This window comes from Gallinula chloropus (genome assembly GCF_964237585.1).
Source record: "Gallinula chloropus genome assembly, chromosome: 1".
Lineage (NCBI taxonomy): Eukaryota > Metazoa > Chordata > Aves > Gruiformes > Rallidae > Gallinula > Gallinula chloropus.
Window position 1 is genome coordinate 17,903,431 of NC_140085.1, and position 26,984 is coordinate 17,930,414.

Genomic DNA, 26,984 nt, shown 5'->3' on the forward strand with positions numbered 1-26,984 from the left:
GGCCATCCCTCTCATCTGGACACTGAGTTTCACCAGTTCTCAGCCCACACCAGGAAAAGGCTGAGCCCAGGGCACACTGCCAGAGTGGGGTGCTGCTCAGGGGTTGGGGGTCCATGCTAGACAGCCTACAGCCCCCCAGGGATGGGGGGAACAAATCCTGTTGGGACCAGCTGAGGGAAGAGCAACAGACTCAAAGCACCATCCCAATGTTGCCACTGAAACCTGAGCAACCTCTTTCCCTCCCCAGCCCCCCCTTCCCCTCAACCCAGCCTCCACCTTGTCAATAAATACTACATTAAACTCTATGGCCTTGGTATGGATTGGCCAGGGAACCTCGCGCTGCTCCCAAAACCCCAGCCCCTTCTCTGGAGGCAGTGAAGCCCCCCCTCTCTGCCCCAGGGCACATGGTGGGAACACAGCTTGCAGCACCAACTGCAAAACCCTTTGAGCAGCCACACAAACACCAAACAGATCTCCTCGCTCTGAAGTTTAATGTTTCTGACAGAGTTTTACCAGGGGAAACAGAGAAACGAAGAGATGGACTGAAAAGACATTGTTGCAAGCAAGGTCAGGTAAAAGCTTTCCTCCCAGAGAGTTGCTCCTAAAATTGCAGGCTTCTGGCCCAATTCTACCTTGCTTGGCTCTGTTCAAACCATCAGCCTCTTGGATAACTTCCACGGAGCACTGAGACACCACACTTGCTCCATCAAAGGACCATCTTCCATTGCAAGGCCCCACAGCTCCATCTTTCAGGTTATCTGAACAAAGGACCAACAGCTTCCCAAGGTGCTGGTGTGACTGATGTCTCTGAAGGACACTTCAGGCTTGTCGATGCTTAAGACTAGCTGCTGGAGGGGATGAACAGGGCTAAGAGAAAAAGGGCAAGGGGGAAGGTGGTAACATTTGCCTTTATTAGGTAACGGACACTCACGAGCCCTGAACAGGGTTTTCAGACAGCAGATATGTTCCCTGAAGAACCTCCCGACCTCCAGTTGCACCTCGTGTCACAAAGCATCCCTCCTCTGAACTCCATGTGGATAAATAGACTTTCTTCACAGAGTCCATAGCACAATTTCCTCCCACCCACAAATGACAAGTCACAGTATATACACACACACACATATATATATAAAAAAAAGTTGTAGGGACAGAGGGGCAGCAAATTTACCAAGTGTAGAAAAAAACCAGGGCAAAGAGCCCTTGCCCTGGAAGGAAGAGAAGTCTCAGCAGTGCTAGCACTCACTGTGGATCATGCCATTAGCTACCAGCGTTTCATCCCTGCAGACCCCCCACACCCCAGCCCCTGGCCCAGGCACTAATCCCTGCAGCCCATCTCTCAGGCCTCAGACCACCGTTAGTGACCAAATTAAAGCTCAGCATCTCTGGTTTTCTCAAAGCCTCACTTCCCTTTCTACTAAAGCACAAAGCTTCCCACACTTTGCATGCAGACCTGAGGAAACACTGAACAACTCAGAGGCTGACCACAGGTGAAGAGTGAGTGTCTGTATTTTAGGGAAAAAAACGTGAGCAGGGAAACAGCGTGAAAGCCCCTCAGAGGAAGGAGGAGGATGTGATCCACTCCCCACCCCCCCCCCGAAAATGGGATCACTGATAAACAAGAAATTTGGGATGGGCCATCAAGCCCTACCCAAACCCCAGAGCTGTTCTGCATGCTCAGGCTACCTGCTCAAAGCAGAAGTGGCAGTCACCACAGGAACCAGAGCATCCCTGATGCTCGCTGAAGACATGAGCCACCCTCAAATGATGTGCTGCCCTCTGATTGCACAGGCTGCTGGCCAGTGGGTACAGGGCTCCTGAACAAAGGGGAGGGTGGGAAGCATCTTCTGGTCCCCACACTTATATTTGCAGCTATAGCACAGGGTCACTGGGAACAAGGTTTGCTGGGAGGCAGGCTTCTCCTGGCCCCAGTTTCCATCTTGCTGAAACCAGACAACTCTAGGACGAGCATCATGTTTGATTCCCACAGCACATCAAATCCCCCTCCCACATGCCAAAAGACCCTTTCTGAAAGGAGCTCAAGCTCCCATGCCTCTCTGTAAAAGCTGGATACATGTGGGAGCTTCTTGCAAAACACCCCAAGTTCTGATCTACAGGAGGAATCAGGCTGCGTGGTCTGACTGGGGGGGACAGGACTAGGCTGCCGCCCGTATCAAAGTGCTTCTCTCCTGACACAAGGGCACATGCTGGCTATGCAGGGGGAGAAAACAGTGATGCCAGAAGCTGGTTTCCATATCCACACATGTGAGGGGACAACCGCTTCGCGCTTCTTTGGAGAGATGCAAGAGGAAAGGTAGAAAGAGGGCAAACCGTTCCTCCCCTGTCCCCAAACCACCTCCCCCTCCTGGAAAAATCTCAGGTGATTTGACACTTGCCAAGCCACACTGCTCTTTCCAGCAATGGCAGTGGAGCTGGGGGACTCGCTCACCAAGCCAGTGCCTCCCAGGCCCTGCACAGCCTCGGGAGCTGTTGAGCAGCTGGAGAAGGGAAGGAGAAACACCTGAAGACAAGTTCTGGGACTAAGAGTTGTGTAAAATAAAAAATTGTTTCTAAAAATTGTTTCTGCATCAACAGAAAGGCACCAGAGCAGCATTCACCCTTCATGCAGAGAGCAAGGGCTGTCCACTTCCTCTGCCACCACCCAGTGCCAGATGACCAGGGACTCTTGGGCCTCCTACGAGGCTCTGCTTGCTGCAGGCTGCCTCAGATCCAATCCCTACCAAAAACAAGAGGCAGCTCCGATCACACAGAGGAGACACATGAAGTGGAGAGGAAGGGAAATCTGCTGCATCACTCCCTACTTTTCTGTAAAGCCACAAACACTCCTATAAAAAATGTGTATAAAAACTGTAGAGAAATTTGCCAGGCAGTACTGGCCCCAAGCGATACTCCCAGAGCACTTCAGCGAGTCAGGTCTAGGGGGCTCCAGTGAAAAGGTCATTCCCCGATGCACACGCAGCTCCAAAAAAGCTGGCCCCTTCCCTCTCTCCCTCAGGAACAGCCCCAGACCCCACCAGACACATGGGACAAGGCTTGAGCAGATCCTCTGCCCTCCCCAAAGGTCCTTTCCACACAGAATCATAGAATGGTCTGGGTTGGAAGGGACCCCAAGGATCAGAGTTCCAACCTCCCTGCCACAGGTGTTTGGGAAGGGTGCCCCTGAGGACTGACAGGATCTACTACTATGCCTTGGGTTTGTGGGCTTCTACCCCCAGCATGGATAGGGGTCTGGGTGGGGGCAGCACTTCCCAACAGCCCCAGGCACAGTCACAAAACCACAACTAGACAGAATCCCGTTGCAGTGCCTGAGAACAAGCAAGGGGGCTAATAAAGCTAAACCTGGGGCAAGGTAAAACAAACCCAAAACAAAAAAAACCAACCCCCAAACAAAAAGCCAAACCAAACCCCCCATCCCTCTCCCACCCCACCCCAATCCCACCAGCACAGCCCTCCATTTTTTTTTTTTTTTTAAGCTCCAGAAGGGAAGTCCAGGCTGACAGTCAAGCAGGTGGCTTTTGCACGAGGCTGCCCCACATCAGCGTTAGGAGGCAGCGATGGCTGTGCCCCCGCTCAGCTTGACGATCATCTGCTGGCAGTCATTGCAGGAGCGCTTGTCCCCCACCTTCTCCAGGGTGCGAGCGGCCTCAGCCAACAGGACGGCGCGCTGGCCCGGGGAGGAGAGGAAAGAGAGGGGCAGATGGCGGCAGGCCAGCAGGATGGCTGTGGCTCGCTCCCTCTGTCCTGGCAGGGTGTCCAGTTCACCTAGAGAAGAGAAAGTTCACGATGAAGCTACCACCTGCATGACAAACCCTCACCATGCCAGCCCTGGGCTGACACCAGTGAGCACAGGCATCTCCGGTGGGCTGCCCCTGGCTGTGCCAAGAGTCGGGGAAACCCTGCAACCCCCCCAGGCAGCTCCTTTAGGCTAGCAGGGAAGAGCCCGAGCTGGAGTGAGATGCTCCCTTTCACTTCATTTCCTCGCCTCATCCCAGCACCGGCACCCTGTCTCCTTAAACTCCCAAGGGATTTTAGAACCAGCACCGCGCCTCTTGGCTCTCCCCTCCGGGATTCCTGGCTACTCCTCTGCACTGACCACCTGGAACTCGAGGCCACTGAGATCCGTGCACATGTGGCTGCGCGAAGGCAAAGGTTTTCCAGCTATTTGCTGACACCTCCAGCCCAGGGCCGGCAACTCACACTTATCAGCTCATAGAGAGCACAGCAAAAAGCATCAACATGATGCTGTCAGGAGCCCATTATCCTGAGCCTCAGGCAGGGGGAAGATGCTGCAGTTGCCCCCTGCTGCGCCCAAGCCTTGCCCCATCCCAGCCCCACAGGCCCCAGGACCAACCTTGCTTGCTGCTCTGAGGCGTGCGTCGCCTCAAGCTGTGCTCCAGCAGCTGGTGGGTGCGGGTTGGGCTGGCACCTGCCATCAGGCGCACGGTGGCCTCGTGGAGGAAGACCTGGAAGGGAAGGCAGGATGGATGCCACGGCTGAACTCACGCCATCCCTCAGCCACAGGGTTTTGAGAGCAGAGCACTGACACCTTGACAATGAAGACCCAGTTCCCTGCTCCTCTCTGATCTCCCCACCTGTCTCTGGGGAATTTGCAGGTCAGGGCAACCACAAAGAGGAGGGGAAAAAATGCTTTTGACACATAACTGTGAGGAGCCTTGGAAGGGAGAGAAATGAGAGCAGAGAACAGGGCAGAAAACGGGAGAAACACTAACACTGTGGCCTAGGTGGGTATCTCACCCCGGGCTTGCTGGTGCTCTGGTAACAGCATTGTACCTTGAAATCCAGAGTCTGGACACTACCAGGACAACTCTCTCATTTAAGTATTAGACTACACTCCCTCTAGAGGCTTTAAACTAGATAGATTAAAAAGGGGGAAAAAAGCAGCCCCACAGCAAAAGAAAAGCACCTGGTGCTCTACAGAAGCAGAAGGCACCTGACCCTGCAAATACCTGTGGAGCCAACATGGTTGAGGAAGCCTCCTTCCACACTCCCTGGCCAGACTGGCCCAGACCAAAGGCACATTAAGGAGCAGGATGTCATGGTGTTTGCTTGGCAATACAGCCCATGGGGTTTTTTGGGGGGAGAAACGTAAGGTGGACACCTCCATACCCACACCAGACTCTCATGGGAGTCCCCTTTTCACGCACCAAGAGAACGTACGGAGGCTGCTGGTGGCAGACCATCCCACCCCAGGTGTCCAGCCACCAAAGCCCACACACCCCCGCATTTCCAATGGCTGCAGCTTCCCCGTTGGTGTCCCTAGGGAAGGCTGTAGCTAAGCTGGAAGTGGAAAAGGCAGGGGAGAGGAGCCATCACCTTGCGGTAAGCGGGCCTGAAGCCATGGGCCAGCTTGCGCAGGCTGCCGAGGTCGCGCTGGAAGCCCGTCAGCTCGGGGGCCGAGGCGTGGTAGGTCTCACCCAGGGCTTGACTGGCGTTCGCCTGCTTCTGCCACAGGCTGGTGCGGAGAGAGAGCAGCAAGTCACAGGCCAGCAGCTGGATCATCTGCAAGAGCCGGGGGCCCAGGCACATGTGCTTATTAATACAACCCATCAGGCGAGTAACAGGCCATTTACTACCCAGCTGCTAACACAGCCCATGGGAAGGTGGCCATGGCACCTCCTGCCCATCGTGGCAGGGGCTCCCCAGCCCACCGAGCCCAGCCACTCCCCACCACAATGCACCGAAGGAAGCAGGACTTTGCTTCTTGCCCAAGTGGTGCCTCTGGGACATGGGACCAAGAGGTCCTGCCTAAGGAACAAGGCTGTGCCCAGGGAGTGGCTATCCCCTCCAGGAGGGCCAACAGCCTCCCCAGGGCTAACCCCAAGCCCAATATCCCAGTCAAAGGGATATTGCACCGACAATGCCCCAGCCTTCTGCAAAGGCTTTCCTGCCCCAACCAGCACTAACTAGTGAGAAACAGCAAAGACAGCCTTACTGACTGCTGAGAAAAAAAAACCCTAAGCCAGAGCCCACAGTGGTCGCCCAAATCCCTTTCCCCCATCTGCTGCTGCCCTCTAGCATCGCTCGCCGTCCTAGCTGCTCTCAGAGGACTACCCACGCTGCGAAGCCGAGAGTGCCTCTGTACTGCACTGCAGAAACATTGCACAGTTACTGCCACAACATGCAATGCAACTACAATGCACAACAGCTGCCACCCAGGAGCGACAGGAGGGGCCAGAGCTGTCCCCCACATGCCAGGCAGGGAAGCTCCAGCTTGAGGTAATCCTGGAAAGAAGAGAAACGGGCCCCACAAAAACCGAGGGACAGCACAGCACAGTCCCCCTTTTGCAGTAGAGGGTTTAAACACTTGTGAGTGCCACCAGAATAAGAGTGGGCCCCACTTAACAGAGGTCCTGCTTTACAGGTGGCTGCATCTGGACAGCAGGGTGGCTTTTCACAGGCCAAATTCAGAGTGGTCAAAGCACCAGAAACGGGCAACAGCTGCTGGTAGGAGAGGACTGAGAGCTCAGCTATCTGAGACCATGCCCAGGGGAACGATGCTGTACTCGCAGCTCTGCTCCTCCACACAGCAGAGGCAGAAAGATGTCAATGCCTTTTGCAAGGAAAGGGAGGAAGTGTCCCTCTACTCCCATGAGACACAGGATGGCTGGCTGGAGAACACAGATAAAACCAGGAAGTGATAGGCCTGCAGCAAGACCAAGCTTACAACCAAGACAAACCATGTGTTACCCCAGGGATTACAACTCTTACGTTGTTGAGGACGGTGCTTGAGACGCCGCTGCTCATGTTGAGGCTGTTCCATAAGTGACTGCTGGCCCTCTCACAGTGACCCAGGGAGCTCTGCTGCCCGTCTGCCTTCCCAGAGAGAGAAGCCTGCATGGCCTTGCACACATGGAAGGTGGCTTTCACCAGGGCATTCCTGAAATAGGGAGAGAATGTTGCTTTCAGCAGTACCAGCTATGCTGCCACAGGACAGCCCCAGGAGCTGAGCTCAAGCAGCAACCAGCATCAGCTTTCACCATCTCATGAGCAGAGACATCATAATTTCCTAGGCAGGAAAAAGATGGACATTGTTCCTCACCTACTCAGACTGCACAGAGAGACGGAAGGAAACCAGCAAAGATGCTTTAGTGCAAAAGAACCAAGATGGTGACACCAGCCTTTCTAACAGTGCCTGAGTTCTGCTGCTTGATTTTGGAAAGCGAGAGGCTATGCAATCATAACAAAGCCAAAAGACATCCCTACAGAAGCAATTCTGACGCTTCCAGTCCACAGCTCTAACACCAGCCCGGAAGCCTTGACCTACAGATCAACTGCCGAGTACATTTGGATGTCGTGTTACTGCCTTCCAGAGCACAAGAGCTGTGTGACAGCACAGGACAGCATCAGGGGAAGAGCCACCCCCAGTGAGAAAGAACAAGGGTTTGAAAGGTGTATGAGGCCTACGCACTCTGACATCTCCAGGGGTTTCGGCATGCGCTCCACTTCTGCATAATGTGACCTCACAGCTGCATCGTCCCCTCTGAGCCAACCGATTGCCATCGCCACTGCTGCTGACCACCACCTGCATACCATGTCGGGGCCTGTGAAAGAGAATTACAAGCTGCAGCTCAGGAGAGGACACCCAGCTCCTTCCTGCTCAGGAAGCAGGCAGGTGTCACGTGCCCTTGCCAGTGCCTGCTGTCGAGATCAAGGCTAACAAGCCAAAATGGATCCACAATGGATCCCATGGGAATGCAGCTGTGTGGGTAAAGCTGAAACCTACCACAGGAACACAAAGGGACTTGCAAACAGCCTACATCTGACCATAGAGTTTTGGGTGCCAAGTTTGTGTCCTAACAACAACTTAGCTCATCTGCTTGCCTAGAGATCTGTTGATTTTCATCCTGACAGGGATCTCCACTCACCACCCCAGAGTAACTGCTTGCATACACTGTGCCTTGGCACTAAACCACCACCCAGCCAGTAAATAACACATCCGGGTCCCTGTAGTGCTCCCTCAATTATTTAAGATGCCCTCAAGAACTTCCCAAAGCCTACCTAGGGCCAAAGGACACAGGCTTTGCTACTCTGAGCTGCTTCTAAATTTCATGACAGTACTGATCCAAACACAAATCTCCTTCTATAGAAAGAACTAACCCCTGGTAAAAACAGCATCTAGTTTTCCTTCTAGGTTTACTCTACACATTTCAGGTACAGCACAGTCAGTCTATCTACAGCTCCTGCAGCATCCCAGTGAGCTGCCAGGTACTGTCTGTACCAACACCAAACAAGACAAATATTCCAGCAGCCTGCTACTAGCCAAGCCCAGATGAGTGCAGGTGGAGTCTACAGTTCTCATCGTCCCACTAAATACACACCAAGGGACTAAAACAAGCACCTCCCAAGTAGATGCTGGAGCTTGTCCACAGGAGGGGCTGCAGGTCTCTGGAGATTGAGGAACACACAACAGCTGCTGTGAAAGTGAGGTCAACCTGCATTTGGTCCCACAGGTAATTAAATGGAAAAAAACCTCCTTCCTGTACCTTGGCTACAGCAGAGCTTTTCTGGTTTATAGGCTACACCCTTCCTCTTGCCTTGCACTGCCAGGAGTGAGCTCTCAGGTGAGGGCACAGGGTTCAGTTGGGAACATACAGCCCAGCAATACAAGTAAGCACAGTCCCACCTGTGCACTCAGCACTACAGCTGGATTCACGAGCCTTCCCAGCACCCTCCCGCAGCCTGAGCTGCTGTACCACAGCATGGTGTGCTGCGGCTCAGCGAGCAAGTCTCACTCCAGGGACTGTATTTGAGCCTGAGAGGTGGTGGGTGAGGGGGAGCACATCTATCAGCAGTAGCTCCTGCAGCTGGGAGAGCTTCTGTTCTGCTGGACTTACCCAGGGCAGACTTGAGTACGGAATTGCTGGCAAAGGGTGGGGCTCCACTTCCCATCGAGTCCAAGAAAGAGTTGAGCAATTTCAGGTACTCCACGGCACCGGAGAACTCGCTGAAATAGGAAGCAAGCAGATCTTCACTATGCTGTCAAACAGGAGATACCAAAGCCTGAAGGCATTTCTCACCTGTCACAAGGCATTTTGAAACAATGCTGACCCATTATGCCAGCAGAAAGTTCAAGCTCTACAAGTAACACAACTCTGTCAGACTGAGGAGACTGCCCTGAGAATGGAAGTGCAGAGACACCCAAGGAGGAGCCACCTCACATCTCCCCACGCAGGAGACCAGAGCAGGACCAGAGTCAACCCCGGGACTACAGAAATGCTGGACAGAAGTGACAAGTTGCTTACAGGCTCCTTTTCAGCCATTGCCTCCAAAAGAGGCCGAGCTACACTCCTGCAAGGAACATTTGCATGTACGCAAACACGTATGAACACAAGTGTCAACGTGATCACAGCGTTGGTCAGAGAAAGTAGCACAGGCAGCAATGACCTCATTTCCTGGGACAGGCTACAGGGGAAGACCTTGAGCTCCTAGCCCTAGAGAGGGAAAAAAAAGCTGGCTGTGTTACTAAAGCTGGTCCTTCCCACGAGGAGACAGGACTCCTACAATCCACCTCGCTTATACAAATCCCACTACCTTCTCTCATCAGCAACGGCAGCACCTGATCACCGGCTGCTTATTGTGCAAGCAATTAGACCAAACTGCTGCTCATCCTCTGCAGCGATGCCAGAAACAGACACGAGATCAAAACAAGCCTCCAAGAGCTAAATGTGCAATATTTTCCACACGCAGGTAGGCAAACGGGGTTATCTGTTATCATCTGCAGCTTTTACCCACCCTTTTTGGGCACAGGATCCTTACAGAGCTTCCCATATATTTACACAGCGTTCGCCTGGCACCAGCATATCTGGAGTTCAGCTAGAAAGGGTGGCTCAATTGCTGGCAAAGGCTGGGGCTCCACTTCCTGCCAAGCCAGGAAAGAGTTGGACATGGTACAACAGGAAAAGCCGCTTCAACTCCACCTATCAGCCCCTCTCATTTGGCCACAGAGCTCAGAAGCAATGGCAACTTTGGCCAGCATCTTATCTGCCCCTCTTGCCAGGCGTCAGCTTGAGTTAGGAGAACCTGTCACTTGAGTTAGAAGAATCCTGTCACATGTAAGGCAGTGAGCCGGTGCAGTCACTCTCCAACATGCCAGACCTTCACTCTCCTCTTAAGAGCCCCGAACATATGTTCTGCTCTATACAAGTGGTAGGTGCACACTCGTTTTAGTGCTCCTGAACACTAAATTTTGTCACAGGAGGGAAAGTGCCATCCATCCATCCATCCATCCATCCATCCATCCATCCATCCATCCATCCATCCATCCATCCATCCATCCACCAAGGAATCAACCAGTACTACGCCAGCCAACACCAGAAGTCCTTACCACACTGGAGTTCACCTTTGACTTCAGAGGTTTTACTATGAAGAGGAAGAGCTCACCCTTCTACCAGGCTTTGGTCATTTCCAGCCTTCAGTAAGGACTGACCGCTCTGTTTGCCCCGGAGCGCTCCAGCAGTAGTTATGAGCTCTGCTCCGGAACCTGCAGCAAGCAGTCCCCAGCACAGCACACAAACTTACCATGGCTCCTCCTCATCTTGTCCCACTGTCTCTTTCCTGGTCTGAGGTTTCACGAGTGAATCCACTGCTCGCTCTAGCAGGTTCTCACAGAAGGCCTGATGAACTTGTGCAATGGGATCCGCTGGGGAGGAAGAGAAAAGCCAAACCGTGTCACTCGCGTGTGCTGGCAGCCACCTCCCGATACAGTAACATAATAAAAAGGTAGGGGAAGAGCTGTAGAGGGAAATCTGAGGAATTAATGCAAAGATATCGAAAGACTTGAGTTTTCAGGGCCTTTTTAACCCTTTACTACATTTAAAGCCACAGCCCTTGGCCAAACATCACGCTGACACTTCAGGCACTCAGCAAAACAGTGATGACACTGCTCTGCAGAGGACAAACCTCAGTCACCCCAGTGTAACCCCCCAGACATTCAGGCCCCATCCAGGTTGTGTTTCAGCCTATGAAGACACAAGCAGGATGACACAGCACAGCAGTATGCCAAAGGAGGACAGCCAGCTCCTGTAGGCCAAGGAGACGTCTCTCAGCTCCACAGTCTCTCTCGCCCATCAAGACCACAGCAGGGCAGCTACACAAGAGCAAATCAAGACACCCGTTTTCGTCCCAGAGGCAGGGAGGGTGCCAGGCTCAAAGTGCTGGGAGACCACACGCTCAGGACACAAGCGGCTCTCACCAGGGTTCCTCTGGGTGCAGTACAGACTCTCCTTCGCAGCAGATTTCACCGTCCAGCTTCGCTCCACAAAAAACTTCTGTCCCAGGGGGTGGCACAGCCAACGCAATGAGTCAGGGATGGCACTCCGCTCCGAGCTGCACAGGCTTTGAGCCTGGCTTAAAAAGTAGCTCTGGGGAAAGGAGAGGCTAAGATTGAGAACAGCATCCAGGTAGAGACACACCACCGAGGACAAAGGTCGTACCATAATTACAGCTCATATCATAATTGCAGGTCATATTGTAATTGTAGGGCTAGCAGATGCCCTAAGCTATGGCAATGGCATCTCACAGGCCTTCCTAGAGCTCTGCTTGAAGGTGTGATGGGAAAGGAGACGACAACTCACCGCCAGGAAGCCGAGCTTGCCTCCGCAGCGGGTTTTCAAGCCAACTGCAGCTGTCAGGTGGATTTCTGCCATCGTGCTCGGTGGGATCTTTTCTTCTGCGCACTCAGCCAGATTCACAGCACACAGGGCCATGTGCAAGCCTGAGTAAGCTGAGCTGGAGGGAAGTTTGCCTGCACCAGAGAGGAAAGAGTTCATTTTTGACACTGTAGTACCATCGACTCACAGTAATATTTAGCAGTTGGCACTCCTAAAGAGACAAATAAAAACCTGTTGACACAAGACGTTTACAGCATCATGTGTCTACTTTGTATTCAGGCAACAGAACTTTAACCAATTTGTCCCTCTGCAGACACCAAGGTTGGCATCCACAGCTTTGTCTCTGCAAGAAAGCCCCGCACAGCTAACCCAGTTATGGTAAAGGCATCAGCACATTTTGTCTTGCTATTTTCATCACTATCTTAACTGAACTCCTACACAGACCACACCTGTCCCTACAGAGATGACACGAAACACAAGAACTTATCACAGAATGGCTAGGGTCAGAAAGGACCTCTGGACATCACCTAGTCCAAGCCTCTGCCAAAGCAGGATCACCTAGAGCAAACTGCACAGCTCAGCATCCAGGTGGGTTTTGAGTATCTCCAGAGGAGACTCTACAGAGTCCCCGGGTAGCCCCTTCTAGAGCTCTGGCACCTTTGTGCTCTGTCACAAGTTTTTCCTCATTTTGAGATGGAATTTCCTGTGTTCTGGTTGTGTGCCCCTTGTCCCTTGCCCTGTCATTGGCCCCATCCTCTTGATGCCCACCCTTTCGATACTTATAAGAGCTGATGAGATCGATATCCCTGGTGGCATGGCAGCAATTTACAGTGTGATTAGGCAGGAGGAAGTGTAGCTTGGGTTTCCGATGTACTCGCAGCCTATTAACACTGCACATCGGTTTGCCAAGAAAACGACAAAAACAACCGCTCATAAGGAACAGATTTTCCAAGCCCATCAACACCAGCTGGCAATCTGCGCTCTACACAACTTTGGAAATATAAATTCTTCTGAGCATCAACTCCAGGCCCTGCTTCCACATCGCACTCCCCAAGCAACAGGGATGAAACAAGCCCTTGACAGCAGCAAAAAGTGATTGGGCTCAACCAACTACTGCTTGGGAAAGACCCTCAGCCACCTCTGCAGACTCAGGAACATGTACCTCAGCAGCTACTGGTGCTTTGGCCATTTCTACAGAGCCCTCTCACTGCCTGAATCTGTCGTGTTTTAGTAAATGGCTCCTGAAATTTGTCAGGCTGGTTTCCAACAGCAGCTTCCCCAGAGGAGGGAGACCACAGCACTCCCCCAGCACCAGCTCCGAGCTCCCTCCTCGTTTGGCAAAATGAGGACAGCAGATCTGCCACCACTGCTCCTACCTGTTATGTGGAGCTGATGGAGCTTGTGATACGCTAGAGCCGCGTCCCGAGCGCTCGTTTTGGCCTCGTCCTCAAACCCTGCAGTGGCCTCCCTTGCCCGCCACTGATGGGAGGTCCTCTTCAGCAGCCACCGCACCAGCGACAGCTTCTGCAGGCTGTAGCGGATCACGTTCCAGGACAGGCTGCAGGCCAGGTCCAGGCGAGAGGCTGGCAGCGCTCGGCCGAGAACCAGCAGGCAAGTCTGCAGGTTTGATGCAGCTGCAGCAAAATCCCCCTGTAAACAACACAACAAGGGCGTCGACAAAAAGCACCACCACACAGGTGCTTTGGGAGCTCCTCAGCACCAGGAGCAAGACAAACTGATGTGTGACCTAGGGCAAAATGTTTAACTGAGGGAAGTTAATGTAATCCCAGTAAACACAAAGGCGATTTCCACCATCTTCAAATCTGTCCCTACCCACATCTTTCCTTACAGGGGTTCTGACCCCAGGCTGCCTGCGAGACACACTGGCACAAGGTGAAAGCGACTCTGATTTCTCAAACAACATGAAAGTTTCAGGATCCCCACATCAAAAGTCAAATGCTGCCTCAACAATAGAGATGACTTCCTAGAGTTTCAAGGACAGCAGACAGACACAGCAGAGGCCAGATTCTGGACAGAAACCAAGACCCTACTGCCAAAGACTGTCAGAAAACGCAGCAGGAAGGAACAAGGACAGGATTTAGGAGTTTCTTCCAATGTCAACATCTGTGCCTTGCTAATTTAGGCTGAGGGAAGACAGTGATCCACTCAAGAGGAGATAGAACCAGCTTCTCTGAAATCAGACCGGATAATCCACTTGCGGAATACCATCCTCTTACAAGTGCTGAGCCACCATCTCACTAGGCTGTATTTACCCACACTCCTTCCTAGAAGATGAGTTTGATGCAAACCAAGCCAACTTTACCCGTGCCAAATCCAGGTCTGCTTGCTTGCGATGCCTCCAGAACGTGACTGATGATCTCGAGTGCAGCCGGGTGACGGGCTCTCCGTGCACAAGGAGCTTAACGAACACGCTCAGCACAATCACTCCATTCACGAGCCACAGGATCAGCGTGGGCATCATCCAGCCAAACCAACCACCTGTATCTGCAGCGGACATCCCAGAAGGAAAGTTAGAAAACTTAATCTGGACACTGAAAGTCCAGCCGCAGGATGAGCCCAAAGCCAGAGGACATCTCGCTACGCTCGCCACATGTGGTACCAAGTTTTGCGAAGGCTGCATTTCAATCAGGAAACATCTGGATCAACAGCTCTTCACCCAAACTCCAAGCCAAAGTGTTCCCAACCAAACCCAGTTATTGTCACAGGACTGATTTCTAAAATCCTGAGTCAGAACTTAGTTTTCCTGGAGTGCCTTGTATTCTGACTCTCCTGTCAGATAAACCCCTGGGTCTTCAATACTTTCTGGTCTGAATTTAAGCAACACCAAGGAAGGGAAATGACAGCATGCCTACAGAATCTCTGCCCTCCCCCTAAGTCTCCCTGTACTCTAAACAATTAATATTATGGAATAAGCTTATCAAACAAACCAGTGGCAAGACTCTATAGCAACAGGGTTTCTGAAGAAATTCCTCAGCTACTACTTCGTTAACAAGTTAAAAATATAAAATAAATCAGTCAACTACCTTAAAAGCAAATATAAACATGCATCAGAGCCGGGAGGACCCCTTACTTTGAACTATTTTTCCAGGGTCTTTCCCAAGAACCCAGGCTCCTGGGCTACAAGCAGGTGCCCCTCCACCTCAGCACACTGAGCAAAGGCTGGTTTTGCTCAAGAAGATCACCGGATGTGGATGTAAACTGGAACTGCGTCAAAGCCCTCATGGCTGGCTCTCCTCCCATGCCCATCCCTGCAGCTACTACTCCTCCCCAACCATTAAACAAAGGTCATAGAACTCCCCAAACACACAAAACCATCCCATTAAATCACACTGACCATCCCATCTTGTGAACTGCAGCTGTCACGGCTGGAAATGGTCTTTAGTGAGATCACACAAACCTGTGGACCGCTCTGTGGTCCAAACTATTCTAGTTCATTACCTGACTCGATGGAAAGCACATTCCTGCCAGAACTGTGGTGCACCAGGCTGTCAGACTCCGGGGTTCCTCGGGCATCCAGGAGGGATGTCAGGGGATTGAAGGAAAGGCAAAGGAATGTGAGAGCACAGAGGAGAATTCGAGAGCGATCCACCATCCCGAGGGCCACAGGAGGAGAGTCAGGCTCATCTTTAACCTTCAAAGGAATAGGAAGGGAGAGAAAAGTAAGAGGAGAAAAAAAACCTGCTTACCATTAGAACAAAAAATGCTTATGCCAAGGGAGGGGTAGGGAAGGAGAAACAGAACATGTTCTAAAATTTGCTTTTAAGATCAAGACTGAAGCTTCCAGTGAAGCTTTCCCTAGCTCAGTAAGATTAGCTGCTGAAGTACCCGAGCACCTTCACCTTCCTTCTGCTCCCAGTCCTTTCAGGTACTGTTACCTGGATCTCTGGCTCAGGCTAGGATTAACCTTTGCTGCCCTCACTCTTTCACATTTTCCTGAAGACCCACCTCTGTGATACCTCCAAAACAAACCTGTCAGCTGAAGATAGGTAAGGACTTTCTGTTACTGGGGTCACTTAGAGTCCTATTAACCACCACTGATGTCACCATCCATTTTCAAGTTCTCCTGCTTTATTCACAGGCCACAGATATCCCTTGAAAGCCACAGGCTCTTTGGTTCATGAACACACACTGTAAGTCCTACAGAGACTCTACAGGGTCTGAAGGTTAAGTACAGTTCTAGCAGCTAAGGAATGGCCTAGATAATAGAGCTCAGGAAGTAGTCTCAATAAGAAAAGAAAAAAAACCCACTACATCCATGCACCTTCCTCATTCTTACAAAGGAGCTCCAAGCCCTCCAGCTCTATTTGTCAGGTGTCCACTGGCTCCTAAGAATTTGGAGAATTCAAATTCTGGCCCTTGCATGTCCCTGCAGTAGACACCATGAAACTGAAAACTGAAGTCACAAATACCTTTGCATCATCGAGGAGGGGGCTTCCTGGCTCCGAGTCAATGGAATAGGGAGAAAAGCCAGCCTGGGATCCAGAGTCAGAGGCTGGAGGAGACATCAGCAGCACATTCTGGTTGAAGTCGTCTATCTTCAGGTCCACATCATTGTCAACCAGACTGCTTAAGTCAATGCCCTTCAACAGCTCTGCAAAAATCAGAGCACATTATGTACACATCTCTCAATCCTACATCCCACCAGTGTCACTCAGATTGGATCTGTCATCTGGGGCAATGTCAGCCACGTGTATCTACCTCTGTCAAGGATCAGCAACACAAAAGGCATCCTACATGTATGCTGACTGCCCCACCCCAGCACTGCCTCCACAACTTACTGTTCTTTTGGTTTGCCAGCTTCAGAACCATGTTCTCCTGCCTCAGCTTATGGTTGGCCTGCTGTAGGTACTTAATGTAGTCGATGGCTTTCCTCAGGACTCCAGACTTGTGCATCTGCAAGGAGCAAAGACATACAGAAAGCGGTTTATACGAGGAGTGTCAAAGGGTCGCTCTGCACGTAGGGATACCATACCCCTTTGTGCTGTTTGGTGAGAGGAAGACAAGGGGATAAAGGACCACTCAGCAGCTGCAAAGAAACTAACAGTGGGGCACACACTGTGGGTGAGGTATCACTCTGACAGACACCCAAGGACTGGGGTGTCTCAAAGATCTTACAAAAATAGCACGATGGAAACAGATTAACATCCAAATCACAGTAGAGCTCACATCTAGGTTTTCAGGCAGAAATAGTCCTTTGAGAGGACCGTAGTTTTGAAATGAAGTGACTGTTTTCTGGGATAGAACAAGCTGCTGCCTGTTAGCCATTGTTCACTGTTTAATGCTGAGACAAGTGATTGTCTCTCTGCCTCGCTCCCTTGACCATCTCCATGAAAGTACTTGCTTCCAGCACCAGTGGACAAGTTCAGCTTGCAAACACGAACCCAAAGTACTAAGAAGCCACTGTACATTCCCAATGTTTTTAAAACATAAGCTTCTGACTCTGCCCATCAATAGGTGACTCCACTAGTGCATGTATTTGTACAGAGACCATGCAAGGTACCAAGAACACTACTGCCAGCATGAAGTGATCAGGACAACCCTGAGTGCACAGTGAGAAACCTAATATTTGAGCAGGCAGAAGTTTTTACAACACTAGATTTGCTCTTATCCATCCCACATCTTTACCTTGGCATCTGTTCCCATGACAAGGTCCTTCAGCTCAATGATCTTGTCATTTATGGACGATCGGTAACGCTTTTCAATGATGTTGTGAGTTGTTCTCCTCTCTCCTTCTTTAGGTGGTTCTGGTTGCTTGACACCCCCAGGAACTTGCTTGATAGGCACCTTTTCTTGTCCCACCATCACTGGCATTGTGGTCAAAATGGTCCCGTTGCTCCCAACCAGGGTCTACAAAGACCACGCATAACAAACATCACAAGCAATCAGCCAATTTAGATAAGGTTTATGATGGTAAAAAAACACAGAACTCAAGATCAGAAGAATCAGAAAAAGTTTGTACAGCTCAGAAAAAGAGAGATGCAAATTTTCTCTTGTCTATCTTAGTTTGCACAAGCATCAGCACAATGGCACAGGAAAAACCTGTCATTGCCACCCATGCTGGGCACTGCAGAGCAAGAATGTCTCTTCTTCTCCAAAAGCATCAGCACTCTTCCACTGAGACCATGCTCTGTCCACCAATCAAGGCTTCTCCTTGCTCCTACAATCCTTACACCCCAAGTGTCCAAAACCACCTTTTCTGTGGACAAAGTTATCAAATCAGCAACAGGAAATGCTACTTCCAAATTTGGAACAGCAACATTAGAAAGGATCCAACTGTGGAAAAATCTCAGCTTGAGCTATGCAGTTGATTTGAATTTGATTAAACGGGGGGGAAATAGATCCATAAGCTATAAAAATGCCTTAGGATGAGGAACTAATGCAATGAGTGCTATACACTGGTGTGAAAAGCTCAAACTTGGACATGACCATCTACATCAAAGCAGTATGTACTCTGTGATAAAAGATGATGAATCCCACCAAAATGGTTCCACAGGGGGGCTTCTAGGACACGTGGAGTAAAGAAAGTTCAGGCTGCTGAACCCAGCAAAACAAGATGGAGAAGGGTACACACGCTCTCTGAAGTACATCAGGGAAGTGGTTATGGAGAGGAAGAGTTACTTCTGTCAAAAGACAGATTAGTTTAAAAGAGAATAAACTCAACACAAGCAACTCCAGGAATTATTTCAGCTCCAAAACAGTCTTTTAATTGGGATATTAGAAATTAATTTAGTTTTATTTCAAGCCAGAACCTGACAAATAAGTGAATTTAAGTCCTATACTTTTCCCAAGTTCCACCAAATTTCAACGTGTTCAGAATGCTTCATGGATCGTGCCTCAGGCAGGCACAATCACATGAGCCTCAGCTCTGTGTGAAAACATCACCTAACAGCAAGCAGCTGAACTGAAGGTTTTAGCCTGGCTGCTAGCAAGTCCGTAAGGAGCCCACCATGCTATGCAAGAGAAGACAAAACTTCAGCCCAGACTCGCAACTTTATCTCCCCCAGTAAATATTTGGACAGAGATATCTGTTCAGAATGTACAAGATCATACTAAATGCATCTTTGGGGGCACAAATCTCTCCGAGTCGATAAGAAGTGGAGGCCATGCAGCACGGCAGCCAGCCCCAACCCCGCCCTGCAAACGCCCTCTCCTCTGAAAAGCAGCTCCCTTAGTTTTCACGTGTGGCTATGAGACACCAGTGAAGGGGGAAAGAAAGTTCCAGGGGTATTCTGAGCAAGCTAGCTTTCAGTTTCAAGTGTCTTCCAAAGGTTAAAAACTGGATGGAATTTTTAGGTCAGATTCCTCTCCTTGTAATACCAGAAAAAGGTAAACAGAAACGTGCCCTTGGTCTTTGCTTAGTGGCCATGGGAGGCTGCCAAAACCAGACAATCTGTGTGTTTAGCCTTGGCAGAAACAGGGTATTACTCACTCTGGACGTGTCTAGAGCAGCCCTCAACACCCCTCCTGTTTGCACCACTGCAGAATACTAAAGCCCAAATCTCTCTGCGTTAAGAGGAAAGGACGTCAGTGAGGAGAGGGAAGGAAGGACTCCACCCATATGGTACCTGTAGAGCTGTGGTCTGAATGGGAGCAGTAAGAGCTGTCAGCGCTGGGTTCTGCACTGTGGCCATGACAGGGTTACCATCCGTTTTCAGGGTTGTCAAGACAAGGGAGTCCGTTTTTATGATCTGAGGTTGGACCAGAACCTAAGGTTGAAAAGTCAGAGGTGAAGGCGAGAGTAGGCACGTATTTCTCCGCTGGTCTCCATAGTCAAAGGAAAGTGGTCACAGAGTAATATAACTACATCTTGGTCAGTGGCAAAAGTCCTCTGCTCTGCATCCCCTGGGTGGTTTTTGTCAGCCCCTGACGCAAACTCTGTTCACAAGACAGTCTGAACCACATTGGAGGGAGGGGAACAGAGGAACCACCAGGACACCAGTTTTCAAATCAGTCACCAGAAGTAACCAAGTATGTAAAACCCACAAAAGAGCTGATGGAAAAGCTCCCTTTCCCTCTCCAATTGCACCTACATTACCTTCTCTACATTAACTGGTTGAGTAAGTGTCTAACATGGCTATAACAGCCTGCAAATACCTGTAGTAGCTTCCCCCCTCCCCACCTTCACCAAAAGGATCTGTACCAGGAATATCAAGCAGATCAAAACCAAGTTATTTTTCCCTTACTTTTTTCAAACACCTCGTTGACTCTGAAGCACAGAGAACAGGACAGATGGCACAGCACAACTGAGCCAGAGCAACTGTCCTATCAAGAGTCCCCCCAGCCATGAATGTTTTTATTTAATACAAAGATACACAAGGCTTTTACTCTTGTGTATGTTTTAAAGCAAAAGTCACACACCACTGATCAGCAAAAAGATCAAAGAAAGTGTGGCAGAAGAACTGGACAAAATCAGTCTGGTATTAGCTGCTCCTTATTAGACATGGTAGAGGTGGTGGACTTGCAAGAAAGTAGACAAAGGTCCAAGCAAGCTTGTTCAAGTAAGGTTTCCAACCTGGTTTAGCAGCACCAAGTTGCAAAAATTGTTTAGACCAAGTTTAACTTTGCAGGTGTTTTACTGGAAACAGCTCCTGAAACGTTGCCCACTGCTTGAAGTCACCCCACAGCTCACAACAGGGCTTCTGCCACACGACCTGCGCGAAGCAAAACGCTTCCCAAACCCAGGCTGGCTGGAAATACCTCTCACACACACACACCCGTGTGAAAGCAATCCTCAGCAGGACCACCACCCCTACAAGCTTCCCAGCCCTTCCCTGGCAAGTCAGAAGACCTGACCTTCTTCTGCTTGATCCCTGTATCACTCCTCATTTTTACTTACTGGAACCTGCTGGACCTGTGGTGCAGCGACTGTCTGGACCGTGGCCGGCGTTAACGTCTGGATAGTGCCGTTGGGGGCCTGTGTTAGCACGCGCTGGGCCTGCACGGTCTGCACTTGCTGCTGGATGGCAACTGGTTGAACCTGGGAGGATGTCACCAGGCTCTGGACTTGAGGCTGGAGAACTGAAAAGCAGAAGAGATGTCAGGAATAGTCTAGAGACACAGTCTCCATTTTGGAGCCTGAAAACGCTCCTAGCTCCACTCCTTCCCAAAGCTTCTCAGTAGGCAGCGTTCATCTAACACATCCCACACACTGGGAAGCTTCCAACTCCTTTGGTGCAAGAGGACACTGCACCTAGAATAGCAGCTTTCCAGGAGGCATAAAGGGATCAGCTAAGAGAAAATAAAGTCAAAAACCTTTGGTCTAAGAGCACAGGACTCATTACTGGCACCAGACAATACGTCCAACCGGCACTTGCCCACTCCTGCTGTTCTCGGTGGATGCCAGAATTGTATTTATCACGTACAGAATAACCACCTACTGAAGAGGATTGAGACAACTGGCATTCAGAAAGACAATCCAATCATTAAACACCCTACAAGTGCCTCTGCTCAATGCAACACTGCTGGAGTGTGCAGTGGTTAAAACACGCCTTCATTCCAGACTGCCGTATGGGACAGACGGAGCTTCAGGACTGGATCGGCCTACTGCAGCCATCAGTGGGAAGACAGGGTTACCAACAACCACTTTTAAGACATAACTTTTCTCAAGCCTCCCAGGAGCCACAGGAGAGATGGCCACGCCAGAGGAGGGCAGCAAGAAGGCAACTGCTGCATGAGACTGCACAACAAGACTCCACATCCCATTTATGATGGCTTCTCACACTCCCCCAACTCCAAAGCCACTCATGCAGTAAGTAGAAGGGATGCCCCACAGGCAGCACCACAAGAGAAGGATTGTTAGGCTTGTGGTGGCAGAGTTTGGACACCACCACGTCCTGTGAGTGCACAAGGCACACCCGCAGCCCGAGGGCCCCGACCGCTACCTTGGAAACTTGTGGCCGCGTTCTGGTAGATCACCGGCTGCTGGATAATCCTGGTTTGGGGAGCAGAGCTGAACGTCGGCGCAATCATCACGGCCTGTTGCTGGAGCTGAGGCTGGAGCGGGGGTCGGGGCTGAAGGAGAGGGGCCGACCGCGAAGGGGCCGGGGGTGCCGCCTGCGCCGCTTTGGCTGGCAGGTTCTGGAGCTGGGGAGAAGCGGAAGGCGGTGGGAAGGGCTGCAGCTGCACCTGGCTGTATGGCCCCTGTAACTGCGGCTCCAGGGTCCCACTGCTGCTGCCACCACTGCTGCTGCCCTGGAAGGTGCCACACAAATGATCCGAAAACAGATCTGGAAAGTCCCCTGCCTGGTTACTGACGAACTGCAGCATCTCTGCAAGACAGAAGAAAATGCATTTGATGCTATTTTATTGGCCCATAGACTTCGACCCTCCATTACACCAGGGCTCAAACAATGATGGGCACGTGCAGAAGGGAGCTCTGAGCCCTTCAAAGCCTCCAGAGAACATATCACACCCATCTAACATCTTCAGAGAGAAACCAAGTGCTGGCCAGTGGCCGGACACTGCTGTCGCTGTTCAGGGGAAAAGGCAGAAGAACCCTCTGCACAGCTTTCCAGACGACAGCTCCAAGCAAAGCCTAGAACACAAAGCCATCTGCAATCCATTTCAAATATCAGAGTCTCATTCCATCCCTGCTCCCATCTAATTCTTGGAGAAGAAACCAGGAACACCTACACAATTCCAGCGCTAACCATCCTCCCACCCAACTTTTCAGGTAGCTTCAAGTCCCCTAACCCTCCTGCTCCACCGAATACCTGGAAAACTAAGAAATGGGATAAGGATTCATCTTGGTTTTGCTCTCAAGCATATTGGAAATTGGGGGGACAAAAACATAAAAAGAAACAACACTTCACAGACCTGTAACAGGAGAAACCTGTGTGTTTAGAACACCAGAATAACTTCCCTGGTTGTGGGTTTTTTTCTTTTTTGTCTCCATCCCCTGCCTGCAATCACTGCACATTAATTTCTCTCCATCCCACCTTCTCCAGGGCTTTTATCATGCCACATCAAGAGTTTCCTACCACAATGCTACAGCTCTCCCCCACAGAGGAAAAAAATTCACAACCAAGAGATCATTGTTCATAAGTGAAGCTTCCTCTCCCTCTATCTAATCCAATTTAATCCAATTATGCACCTTAAACCACCTGAACCCGATCTCTGTGTGGGTGGTGGTGTGAAGAGTCAGACATCCTTCCCCACCCCAGGATCTGCCCAGCCTGTGCTGCCTCTTCCCCAATTTTCTGAAAGTCTTACTTTTTTTTTTTTTCTGGAAGCAGGAGAAAATAAACAGAGAAAAGAAGAAAGGAGTGGAGCCACCAACATAACGGAGGGTTTGGAATTAAATAATGAATTCCAATTTAGAAAGCAGAAAAGAGATTTATGATTTACAGGAAAGACACAGCAAAGAACTCCTGGTGTAAGGAGTCTTCTCATCCACAAACCCAACGGACCTTGGTGTTGTGGTTTACGAAGAGGGTTCAAAACCCCCAAACTTCTCATTACATGTTTCTGAGGAAATCACCCAGCAATAAAGGACTATTCATCACCCACTCATTACCCCATTAATTTGCCCCACACTCCTGAGACACAGCAAAGGGATTGACCACCGAGCTTCTTGCTCCCTTACCAAAGATCTCACCGTAATTTGATGATACTTCCATACCACTCTTCTCCCCTCCCAACAGCAATCTCTCCACACCCTTACATACACTGACCACGACCATTCCTCCTTGGCACTCGAGGACAGAGGAGCTCAGGGGAGGTGCGTCCTCCTGAGCTATGTGTAACCCCACAGTAAGCAGCGATGTCTGCGATCCCAGCATGGGGCAGCAGCTGGACCAAACCTTTGTCTCTGCTTTTAACTGGAGAAACGAGGTACTTTTGGTGTTGTGTGTGCAGTGCCTCAGGAGCTTTCAGAGGATGTCGCAGTTTAACGATTAACACTTCGGCATAACATCTAGGTGGGTATTAAGCAGCTTTGCACCCTCCACCTGCACACAGCCAAGACCATCCCAAATAGCCCCACTGCAATAAACTTGATAGTCCCACTGATGGACCTCTAGAGCCCTTTGTTTGGTGGCACTGCTCTTGCACATCAGCAAGTGGGGAATAAACATAAATTGGACGAGACTCATCCTGGAAGAGCAAATTCCAGTGCAAAAGCCCAATTTCAAGTACTGCATTTGAAGAACATTGTGTTCAACGCTGCAGAGTTAGTAACTTATTTAAAAGGCCCTGACTCTTGCTCTCACAAGTTAAATCACATCTTCATCACAGACTTCACTCTGACTAAATGCAAAAGGTCTAAACATTAATTCTTAAAGATTAGACTGTCAGGGGGCCAAACTCACTTCTTTCAAGGAACCCGCCAGCTTTCCTAGCAGCCACACAAGGAAAAGCAGGAGAAGCAGAAACATCTAACATCTGAGTCTCTGTAAGCAAAGGTGTTTTAGAGGAAGAGAACAGAGTGGGCGTCTCCATTAACTGTCAGAACACTGGGGTGCTTTTGGAGGACAGTTCTCGGTGATAAAACCCATCAGCGCCAGATCACCCGCACCCTCCGTGCCAGACAGGTCTCGGTCCCTAACCCAGTGTGAGATGTTATGGCAGAAAACAATCCCAGCCCAAGGCTAAAAAGTGTAAACAAGGTGTTACGAAACAGAGCCCACCCGGGACGCAGGACGTGTGCTGCTCCTGGGAGCGCAGCACACAAACACCTGGCAGAAAGGCCAGGGCTGGGCTGCGCCTCAGCTCTCCCGTGGCCAGGCTGTGCCTGGCTCCGCTCTCCACGGCCGGGCTGCGTGTGGCTCAGCTCTCCACGGCCGGGCTGCACCTCTGCTCTCACTCCTGCTCCCGGAGCTGACACGCTTTGAGGAACGGAAAGCGGTGGAGGTGCCAACCTGGCCCTGAACCCGGACACGCTTCACACCCACAACCGACTCAGACCTCGCTCGCCGGCATCACCTCGCAATGTCCTGCCGGCAGGGAGGTGCCCACAGCCAGTGGAGAAGCTTGTGCCAGGGCAGGGGGCAGAGGGCAGAGGCAGACACCTTCAGCACAGCGTTGGGCCCACCCCCCCCACCTTGCATCCTGAAATGGAGCGTGACCCCGGCAATCACCAGTGTCCCAGAGCGGTCAACGCATCCGCCGGACCGGCGTCATTCCTCCTCCTCCTCCACGGAGGATCACAAGCTGTGCAGCAGGCAGCGACGGGTCCTCCACCAGAACGGGAGAGCACCACCGAGACCCACCGACAAGGAGAGTTCAAAAACCACCCCAAAACCCTCACAGAGTTTCAAACCCTTTGATGAATCCCTGTCAGGGCACCAAAACCAAACCCATTTTTAAAGGCAGGATTGCCATGTACCTCCCCCGCCCCGAGGAAAATCCACCCCAGCAGCCAGGAAGGAAGGCAAAGCTCTTTCTCCTAAGTTACTCACTGCTCTGAATCACACCTCCCCGGGCACACCGCGGTTCAGAGCCAGCCCTGGGTTCACTGGAACACATCTCTGTTTCCGTATGGATCCCAAGAAGTCATTACGTGGTGCTTAAACAAGAGGAACACCACCTTTGATTTCACCACCAACTTTATGAGCAATAACTAAGCCCCTCCATTTGTGTAATGTATGTTCTGCTTCAACATAGGATGAGAGGGGAAAGTAAAACACCAAAGAAGTACAGATTTGGTCCCTCACCACCTGACAAATTAATCACAGTTACAAACTTAAAAGCATTGGTTTTTCTCCTAGCTCCCCAAGGATGCTTCAGGCATCACAACCTCCCCCAGAGCCGACCGCTCCTTAGGACTGAAGCTGGGCCAGGTCCCCGTCCAAACAGCACAGCTCCTCAGAAACTACATTTTTAACAGGCTAAAGGCAGCGTCACGCGTGGGCACTTCATGTCGCTGAGCTTTGGTGAAAACCAGGGATTTTTCCACGGGTATGAGCTCAAGCATCGAGGAGGTGAAGTTTTGGGATGACATGGAGAGGGGGGTGAGAGGACACGGCCTCCTAGCACGGGCACCAGTGGCGGCACAACTCCGCGGGTCATCTAGCATCGATTTTAAGAGGGGAACCCCGGGCAGCACCGCTCGCTCCGTGGATCCAGGGGAATCCCTTTCCCCGGTCCTCTTCCATGCCAGCGGCAGCCCCGGGCGGGAGGAAGGGCTCGGCAGCTGCGGGGGCTGGGACCCTAAGCCCGGCTTCTCGCCCCTCCGGCGTGGGCCGGCCCCGTGGAAGCGGCGCTGGGCATCGGTGCCACCCGGGCAGGCACACGCGGGTACCCCTTGCTCTCCCCCGGCGGGCGCTGCCCGGCGGGACGCGGCCGCTGCCCCCACATCTGCCCACCCGGGACTGGGAAGTCCCCGCTCGCTCCCACGCGCGCTGGGAGCCCGCGCCGCTCCCCGCACGCCACGCAGCGGGACCAAGCTGTGCGGCCGCCCCGCGCTCCCACCCCCCGCCCGGGGCCGGGGGGAATGACACGCACACCCACGCACCCGGCCCCGAGAGCCGAGACCCACCCACGCACCCGGCCCCCGCCGGCACCGGCAGCCCCGGCCCCGCGCGGAGGCACGGGAACCCCCGACCTCGCGTGGGAGAGCCCACGCGGACCATCCCCCCCACCTCCTCCCCATCCCCCCCATCGCGGTCCGCGGCGCCCACCGTCGATGTCGCCCAGGGTGAGCTCGTCGCCCAGCTCGGTCAGGGTCTCCATGTTCTCCGCGCCCAGCTCGCCGCTCTCCATCGCGCAGGGGCCCGCCGCGGCCGGGCGCACCGGCGCATGAACGCCGCCCGACCCTCTCCTCTCCCTCCGGCCGCCGCCGCCCCGGCCGCTCAAGCGGAGGCTGCCGGCGAGCGCCGCCGACCCCGCGCCATCTTGGGCCGCCCCGGCCGGCCGGCGGGCCCCGCCCCCACCTGCCCGCCGCCACGGCAGCGGCGCGCGCGCCCCCCGCGGTTTGTTGTCAATGAGACCAGGTCGGCGCCGGCCAATGGGCGGGCGCGGCGGCGCGTGGTGTGATAGCGCGTCAGCGATCAGCAGCTGCGATTAGCATGGGCCGCCCCGCCCCGCCCCGCCGGCATATTCACGAGGTGGGCGGGGCCGGCGGGGAGCGCCGGGCGCGCGTGGGAGCGGGACCACCCCGCCGGGGGCACAGGTGGCACTCGGGGGGCTGGGGGAGGTCAGGGGAAGGGGGCCGAACCCCCCTCGCAGCGCCTGAGGGGCCGGACCCGGCGCCCCGCGCCAGGGGCACGAGCCGCGCTACCACTTTAAAATAAAATAATAAAATTAAAAAAAAAGAATAAATTTTATTTAAGAAACACCAAACCGCGGGACCATCGCCCCCCCCCCCCCCCCCATCCC

At 52.1% G+C, this 26,984-nt stretch overlaps 1 protein-coding gene across 2 annotated transcripts; it reads right to left on the reverse strand.

The window, feature by feature from the left end:
- Window positions 1-3,477: 3,477 nt before the first annotated feature.
- Window positions 3,478-26,369, reverse strand: SREBF2 (sterol regulatory element binding transcription factor 2; the record flags this gene model as incomplete). Of its 2 annotated transcripts, none has more annotated exons than XM_084279550.1 (19): window positions 3,478-3,780; window positions 4,370-4,481; window positions 5,353-5,538; window positions 6,748-6,916; window positions 7,448-7,580; window positions 8,874-8,983; window positions 10,558-10,678; window positions 11,231-11,399; window positions 11,613-11,782; window positions 13,025-13,298; window positions 13,972-14,153; window positions 15,108-15,300; window positions 16,079-16,260; window positions 16,448-16,562; window positions 17,295-17,516; window positions 19,235-19,375; window positions 20,506-20,687; window positions 21,551-21,937; window positions 26,288-26,369. In XM_084279550.1, the coding sequence occupies 19 exons, from the start codon at window positions 26,367-26,369 to the stop codon at window positions 3,560-3,562; spliced, it is 3,351 nt and encodes a 1,116-aa protein (XP_084135676.1). In that variant the 3' UTR covers window positions 3,478-3,559. The 2 variants fall into 2 exon arrangements, with proteins under 2 accessions (XP_084135676.1, XP_084135675.1); XM_084279549.1 differs by having other exon boundaries at window positions 19,193-19,375.
- Window positions 26,370-26,984: the final 615 nt, after the last annotated feature.